Source organism: Urocampus carinirostris, chromosome 5, assembly GCF_059441175.1.
Source record: "Urocampus carinirostris isolate Australia breed hairy pipefish chromosome 5, RoL_Ucar_1.0, whole genome shotgun sequence".
Lineage (NCBI taxonomy): Eukaryota > Metazoa > Chordata > Actinopteri > Syngnathiformes > Syngnathidae > Urocampus > Urocampus carinirostris.
In genome coordinates this window covers 46,084,963-46,093,430 of record NC_142353.1, presented here as the reverse complement: position 1 = coordinate 46,093,430, position 8,468 = coordinate 46,084,963, and the positions used below count along the sequence as shown (strand labels likewise).

The following is an 8,468-nucleotide window of genomic DNA, read 5'->3' as shown; positions in this document are numbered from 1 at the left end:
TTTCTGTGGCATTTTATGTTCGTTTTGCCGGAGATCAAAGAGATCAAAGCCAGGAGAGAAAGCTTACCATGTGTTGTGAGTCATCATTTTATTCATATTTCGTTTCTTTTGGCTTTTATGAGCAGATTTGCTATCGGAGTCATCCAAAAGTCATTGAAAGTAATCCAGTTAAGGTAACCCTACCCAACCCTGGTCTTCGCCCTGGCGATGATACATGAAGTCATTGCGCAAGTTGTGATTTGTACGGAGGGGCGTGGGTGGGGGCGCAGCAACTCCCGAAAATGAAACATCTCGTGGAGAAATCGTCTTAGCTCTCGACGGAGGTGCGGCCGAGCGGGCCGACTTTTCGCATCCCGCCTTTTAAAAGTGAAAACGAGTGGGAGCGCTCGCTTAAAAGGAGATGCGGACGCAAAGGTTCCCCGCGTCATGAGCGCACCTTTTACGCAGGCTGGAGATCCACCCGGGCCGATGCTCCAAACGGTCTGGGGGCACCTGAGGAGAGAGCACCGGACCCTACTGCGCTCCCCTTACCTGGCCACCTTGTGCGCTCTGCTGAGTCACCTGGCCTTCTGCGCCCCGTTCTTGGTTCTGGACTCGTTAGCCGGACGGAGTCGGCGGTTGCGCGCGTGGAGGATCCCCGCGGGCGAGCCCCCGCCGCCGATCGGCGTCTGGTTCCGGTGCCTGGGGAAAGTGGCGACGCGCTACGCGACGGTCGTGCTGCCCGCCACCGCGCTCCTCCAGGCGGCCACGGCTTCCGAGCGACTCCCCGAGACGTCTCCGAGCGGCTGCCGGCTTCTGCTGGAGGTCTTGGGCTGCTTCCTCCTTTTCGATACGCTTTTCTTCTTCTGGCACGTCTGCATGCACAGGTGAGATTCCGTCAAAGGAGAAGCGAGGAATTTGGGAGTATTTCCCTAGTACTTTCCTTCTCCTGGCATCTCTGCATGCGCAGGTGAGATCCATCACCCAAAGGCTAAATGCATTTTAGAATATTTCGATAGCATTTCCGTAGTAATGTTCTTCCCTTGGCATCTTCTGCATTGCACAGGTGAGATCCGTCGCATTTCCTCGCGAGTATTTTGGTGTATTTCAGTAGGATTTCCGTAGTATTTCCACAGTACTTTTCTTCCTTTGGCATCTGCATGCATGCGTGAGATCCATCCAAGACAAAAGCATTTTCTTACGAGTATTTTGGGATATTTCCGTCGGATTTTCGAGCATTGTTAGAGTACTATTATTCTAAAGTAACAGTACTTTTACTTGAGTAACAGTTTGTGCTAAAGACTCACCAAAACAGATGTCGACACTAACAATGCACGTCACGCACGTCACGCGGTGCTTTCGAGCGTCAGTAACGATAGATCAAGAAAAAGAGAGATTGATAGAGAGAGAAATTGAAGGAGGGAGAGGGAAATGAAGAAAAAAAGAGAAAGAGAAAGTGTGAAAATAAGACAGAAAGAGAGAAGGGAGATAGAAAGTTTTTTCTCGTATTTTGTAGTATCAATAAGTTCAAAAGTTTGCAGCAGAGTGAAAATACAAAAATGTAGTAGAATAATCGATTTTTCAAAAATGTTTGATCTTTGATTTTGTGCAATCTATGACTGTTTTCATGATTTTTTTATCGACTTTTCTTACTTTGTTACGTTTTTCCTCCTTTCTCTCTTATTTTTTTTTCTCTTTTTTTCTCATTTTTTCTGCTTTTCATCTTTTTTCTAGCTTTTGACTTCTTGTTCTTGCTTGATTATTGTTCTTCTATTTCCTTTTGTGATTTTTTTTCTTTTGTTTCTTCTGAATAAAGTATCTTTCTCTCTCTAGATTTAACTAAAGGTCTATCCATCTATCTCTTTATCTTGGTATCTGTCTATCTATCTATCTATCTATCTAGATTTAACTAAAGGTCTATCCATCCATCCATCTATATCTATCTATCTTGGTATCTATCTATCTGTCTAGATTTAACTATAGGTCTATCTATCTATCTAGATTCAACTGTCTATCCATCCATCTATCTATATCTATCTATCTTGGTATCTATCTATCCGTCTAGATTTAACTAAAGATCTATCTATCTAGATTTAACTAAAGGTCTATCAATATATCTACGGTATCTATCTATGGTATCCATCTATCTATCTATCCATATATGGTATCTATCTATCCATCTATCTAGATTTAACTAAACGTCTATCAATATACAGTATCTATGGTATCTATCTATGGTATCCATCTATCTATCTATCCATCTATCTATCTATCTATCTATCTATCTATCTATCTAGATTTAACTAAAGGTCTATCCATCCATCCATCTATATCTATCTATCTTGGTATCTATCTATCTGTCTAGATTTAACTATAGGTCTATCTATCTATCTAGATTCAACTGTCTATCCATCCATCTATCTATATCTATCTATCTTGGTATCTATCTATCCGTCTAGATTTAACTAAAGATCTATCTATCTAGATTTAACTAAAGGTCTATCAATATATCTACGGTATCTATCTATGGTATCCATCTATCTATCTATCCATATATGGTATCTATCTATCCATCTATCTAGATTTAACTAAACGTCTATCAATATACAGTATCTATGGTATCTATCTATGGTATCCATCTATCTATCTATCCATCTATGGTATCTATCTATCCATCTATCTATCTATCTATCTATCTATCTATCTATCTATCTATCTATCTATCTATCTATCTATCTATCTATCTATCTATCTATCTATCTATCTATCTATCTATCTATCTATCTAGACATCTATCTAGACATCTATCTAGACATCTATCTATCTGTTCCCCCCAGTTTTTTTTACTTTGCATTGTTTTCCTTTTCCTTCTCTCCTTTTTCCTTTTTTTTCATCGACTTCTTCTATTTCACCACTCTCCTCCCCTCTCCATCCGGTTTCCGCCCCGCCCCCGGTAACGCCCCCTCTTCCGACTCGTTCCCAGGTTCGGCTGGCTGTACCGGGCCGTCCACAAGCATCACCACCAGAACGGGACCCCCTTCGCCCTCCAGGCCCAAGACGCCAGCCCTCCCGAGCTGCTTTCCCTGCTCCTGCTGGCCCAGGTCAGCCCCCGCCTGCTCCACGCTCATCCCCTCAGTCAAATCCTCTTCCACCTTCTCAACACCTGGCTGGCCGTGGAGGACCACTGCGGCTACGACCTGCCCTGGGCCCCGTGCCGGCTTTTGTCCTTTTTGGGTGGGGCCCCTCACCACCACATCCACCATCGCCGGCACAACGTCAACTTCGCCCCTTATTTCACGCATTGGGACCGTCTCTTCGGCACCTACAGTCCCGACTGAGGAGGGACGCGACTTTCGCAAACGTACCCCGACCCCCTCGCCTGGAAAACAATAGCTTGAAATCTGATGGCAACATTGGATTTTACACACTTCTATTGGTCACTCTAGGCCGTTTCCAAAAGTAGAAACAACAACTTTACCGCTATAAAAACTCTGCAACCGTTGTCTTGACTTGGGCTGATTTTTAGACACTGAGAAAGAGTTGTAAATGTTTGACTTCTCTTTTCAGAAGTTGATCAATGATCGTACAGACTTCTCATCTCATTAGCTGCACCGCTTATCCTCAGTAGGGTCGCGAAGATGCTGGAGCCCATCCCAGCAATCATCGGGCAGGGGACACCCTGAACTGCTTGCCAGCCAATCGCAGGGGACACAGGGACAGACATCTTGCTCGCTCATTCACACCTAGGGACAATTTGGACCGGCCAATCCACCTGAAATGTATGTCTTTGGAATGTGGGAGGAAACCCACGCAAGCACAGGGAGAACATACAAACTCTGCACAGGAAGTCCGGTAGCTGGATTTGAACCCACACAGGAGGTTCCCGAGACCTTAAAACTGTGCCGCACACGCGCTAACCACTGCGCCGCCGTGCTGCCCCTTGTACAAACTCGCATGTCATTGTTAAAAATGGGTCCCAGGTTACTTTTGCAAACATTGATTTTGGGGTCTGATTTCAATACATCTCGTAAAATTGCAGAAAACTACGGAATATCATTGGTTCACCAATGTATCTGTTTTTGTCGGGTTTTTTTTCAATACAGGCCATCATAATTTGTCTTGGGCTCAGGACCTTGAAAAAAAAGCTTGCAATTGGTGTCCATCAAAAGGTCAGATGCTAACGGCTATATCAGAAATCTCTATTGAAGGCGAGTTAGGGAACCAAACCAACAGACTACAACAAGGATCGACAAACCATGCAGGAATACTTTTAGGCGGATTTTTTTTTTGTTTATCTGTCTGCATGATGTTGTATTTTGGAGTGAATATTTTACACGGTTGGATTCACCGGACTCTCGTCAATGTAGCCATCTTGTCATGAATGGAATATTACAGGACATTTTGGGTGAGTTATACCGGCTTTCTAGTTTTGGGGTATTTTGTTTCAGACTCATGGGAATGTTTCTGCGATGAGTATATTTTGAAATCATATTTTGAATTTCAAAAGTTTGTATTTCCCAAGGATATGTGGTATGACGTGATTCAGTGACCGGTGACATGGTGAAGACACCACTTTGCTTCTCAACCGTGGGACGGCCCGCTGGCGGGCCCCATCATCGCACAGAGCCCTCCCTCACCTGCCCCTGTAAGAGCAGATCCTGTCTGTTGTCTGCTCAGAATATCAAATAAAGACAATTCATTTTGACAACTGCAAAACAATGAATTAGTGATCATTGGAGTGTGAAATAACGCGGGGTCACTGGACTCATTTCCATCATTTCCAGTAGCGAGAGAAGCCTCCGGTCCTGTCTCAGATACAGCACCTTTATCATATCTGGTCGCCGTAGTTTTTCGGTGTGAAACGTTATCCCGCTCCTTTCGGATGAGCTCAACTTCGGCATTGACAGTACTGATACTAGATTGTAAATCACTGGGGAAAATCGAATATGTTCCGAGTATTGTGTCGTACAATGCGGCTTGCATCATTGAGCACAGCGGTACCTCCATCTATAAAAGTTTCAGGTTACAAAGTACCTGAAGTGGAAAATATTGCCTCTAGTTACAAAGGCCTTTCAGGATACAAAGAACACTACAGTACGCGCTCCCAGAGTTCTACCCGGCCACTCGGTGCCTATGCCCGTTCCCATCATGCTCTTCGTGTCCCCTTTCCACTCTGCAAACAGTCTACTGTATGGTACAGAGAGCTAATATTTACAATGGACCCCATGAAAGACGTGCAGAAAAATGGACAAGGAGAAAGGAAAAGGAAGAGACTTTTTCTGGGTGTTGAAACAAAGCAAGAGATAAAAGAAAGGTATGATAACACACACTAATATTCAGGAGAAGTTCAGAGACGACACGGATGAGGACGCAGCCATCATTCTATCAGTTAAATGAGAGACACATATTGCGGAAAGAAACCATCCAGGAAAGTGCTGCACCCCAAATATCTGAATAATTGTCAAAAGGCAGCAAAAGCAGACGTCATTGGATCAGTTTTTTAAGAAAGGCGAGGCAAAAAGGTACATGAATATCTGATTATTTCCTTGATTTTCGAGTTTTTTTTACATGATGCGACTCTCGTTCTGTGTTTATTGTGCTGCAATTTCATTTTAATATGTTTCATGTTCTGATGCTCTTCTATGATTTTTGTACTTTTGAGGGTCTTGGAACGGATTAGCGCATTTACATTGAAAAGGCGTCTCGACATACAAAGCTACGCCTGGAATTCAATCAGTAAGTGGAGGTACCACTGTACTTGATTTCAAAACTGCCGTCCAAATGAGTATGAAAGCTACAGGTTCTTGTCATGATTTTGTTCATGCCAGGGGTCAGGAACCTACGGCTCGCGAGCCACACACGGCTCTTTTCATGAGTACGTTCGGCTCGGAGACCCAATCGATTCCGTCTCAATGAGAAAAGCCTATTGCATTGCAGGAAGCCGAAGCGCCGATAATCCTCACGAGAATGCATGTACAATGGTCAAAATGACACCAGACTGATGAGAAATGAGAAGTGGCACGTCCAAAATGGCCATTCAACCAAATGTCAACACAAGCTGAAATCGTGGCAGTATTTGTGAGCGACGGAATCTGGCCAAGATGTAAAAGTCTGGATCGTAAACGCGGCACAATGCCAATAACCCTTCTTACGGTAAATACACTTGAAGTGTTTGCACTTTGTGATGCACTCCATATGGCCGCATGAGTGTTTGAGAGAAAACTCACAACTATTTACCGTTTTATTTACCCTTAGATCAGCCGTCTCCAACTCCCGGGTGGTAATTTGAGGCCCCGGCCGGAATATGAAAGTCTAAGGGGTCAGTGTGTATCAAACACATCGTAGCGGGAGAAAAACTGGAGCAACAACACAGAATAGGCGAGGGAGGGCTTGCCGTGTAAAAACGGAGATTCGCAGACGGACTGACAAAAGGGGACTAACGGGACACAGTTTAAATACTGACAGGGAGCCAATCTGTTAACAAGCTCCAGCTGGCGCCACCCGGGCGGGGCCAATTGGGCGCCATGGCAACCGTGACAATTTACTAGTACCTTATTTCCAATTGTATTTTTGTAGTATTACTGTCGTAAATTTTTTATACTATTACTGTAGTAGTATTTATGTAGAGAAAATAATAGATTATTCTTTTCATTGTATTTTACATCTGATTTAAGTTACAGGTCACCAACCGACGCGCTAGCATGCGTGTGTTACTAAAAACGGGGTTCGTACGGGTGCTTGAGATCCTTGAAAAAGCTTCAACTTTAATGTTAAGTTTTCAAGGTCAGGAAAATGTTTGCATTTTGGGTGAAGTGCTTAGAAATGCTTAAAATGGTTGCCATTGCCAATTTTCTTGGCAGTCTGGCTCTAAGGACCACACAAGAAATGAAGAAAAATTCACAAAAATGCGTGAAAATGATGCTGACAGGCCTGCTCTGGTCATTGTGTAGTTGTCATGTGAAGCGTCACCGCCCCCTACTGGTCACACCCTAAAGGACAGCTCTATTTAGAAACTTGGCTCTTTTGGCTCGGCTCACTGAGAAGAGCTGGCTCCCAAACGGGCCCACAGATTTTTGGGGGATAATATACGATAATAATGAAAAAACATGCAGCAAATTATTCGGTAAGTAGTAATGTCAATGTTTTGCCAGGGATCCCTGAAAAGCACAAATAATAGAAATGAAAATGTTCATAGATCTACAAGAAAAATGGCCAAATTCAAATTAATTTTTGCTTTTTACACACTGAAAAGATACAAAGTCGAACAAAAACATAAAATCCCTAAAAATGCATAACAAAAAAATTATGAATTAAAAGTATACCTGTCTTGATTACCGATGTGATTCACCTGTGCCCGCTCCTTTGGCGCCAACTGCCTGTCCCTATTTAAACCCACTCCTTTCTGTCCCCGTTTGTCAGTCCGTCTGCAAACCTCGGTTAAAACTAGGCAAGCTTATTTCGACCGTGACTCCCACCTGTTTTTTGCTCCCTTCTGTCCCCCGGCTTCGACCCGTTTTTGATACTGACCACGTCTACTCTCACGTCCCGGCTTTCGACCTCTTTTGTCCCTCTCCTTTCCTGGCTTACGACGCGCTTCCGACCCCGACCACGTTTTTGCTCTCCTGTCCCGGCGACTGACCCGTTTTTCCGTTCCCGACACCGCCATCGCTCGACACGGAAGATCCACTTCCGCCCCTAGCGATCACCGGAGGGTGGGCGCAACCCTTTCTCTTTCTTCCAATAAAACTTGTGAGAAATGCAACGCAATTGGGTCCTGTCTCTGTTCTGGTCCTGACAATACCTCGTCGCTGCTATAAATAAACGAGAAAATGCATTTTTTTAAACTATTTACAATTTGATTTGAACTCATTTAGACACAGAAAAATCCACAAAAAATATAGGTTAAAAAAAAAAATCAGCAGTCTCTCAGATTAAAATATTGAATGCACTCTACTTTTCAGAAATTGATATCATCAAAATGAGTCCAAATTTGGCTCATTCTCCTTCTCTCTCTACATACAGTTCTTTCTTTCTTTTTTTGTCTTTCGTATTGAACTCCATTGTTAGCCAACACCGATAGAACCCCTTCCCTGTTTGTAAACAAGGGTGTCAAGACCAGAACGGAAACAGGACCCAATCGCGTCATGTTTACCACAAGTTTTATTGAAGGAACGAGGAAGTGGTGTGCCCACGATCCTGCGTTTTCTCTCGTAGTCGGCTTGCGATCCGAACACGGAAGTGGATCTTCTGTAGCGAGCGATGTCAGGAAAACTGGTCGGTAGCCGGGACTGGGAGAGCAAGACGTGGTCGGGGTCGGAAAAGAGTCGTAAGCCGGGACAGGAGAGCAGACGTGGTCGGGATCAAAAACGGATCGTGATTCGGGACGGGAGAACAGACGTGGTCGAGATCAAAACAGGAGCAAAAAACGGGACAGGCGGGAGTCAGGGTCGAAAAAAGGCTTGCCGTGTAAAAACAGAGCTTCGCAGACG

At 44.0% G+C, this 8,468-nt stretch overlaps 1 protein-coding gene across 2 annotated transcripts; it reads left to right on the top strand.

Moving 5' to 3' along the window:
• The first annotated feature begins 264 nt into the window (after positions 1-264).
• On the top strand, positions 265-4,726 carry LOC148366529 (cholesterol 25-hydroxylase-like). 2 transcript variants are annotated; one of them, XR_015850438.1, is made up of 3 exons: positions 265-866; positions 2,963-4,384; positions 4,502-4,726. XR_015850438.1 is itself a non-coding variant. In XM_088335252.1 (2 exons), exons 1-2 carry the CDS (start codon positions 427-429, stop codon positions 3,315-3,317), a joined length of 795 nt encoding a protein of 264 aa, XP_088191378.1. In that variant the 5' UTR covers positions 265-426; the 3' UTR covers positions 3,318-4,726. The 2 variants fall into 2 exon arrangements, 1 of the variants encoding a protein (XP_088191378.1); XM_088335252.1 differs by having other exon boundaries at positions 2,963-4,726.
• The last annotated feature ends 3,742 nt before the right edge of the window (positions 4,727-8,468 follow it).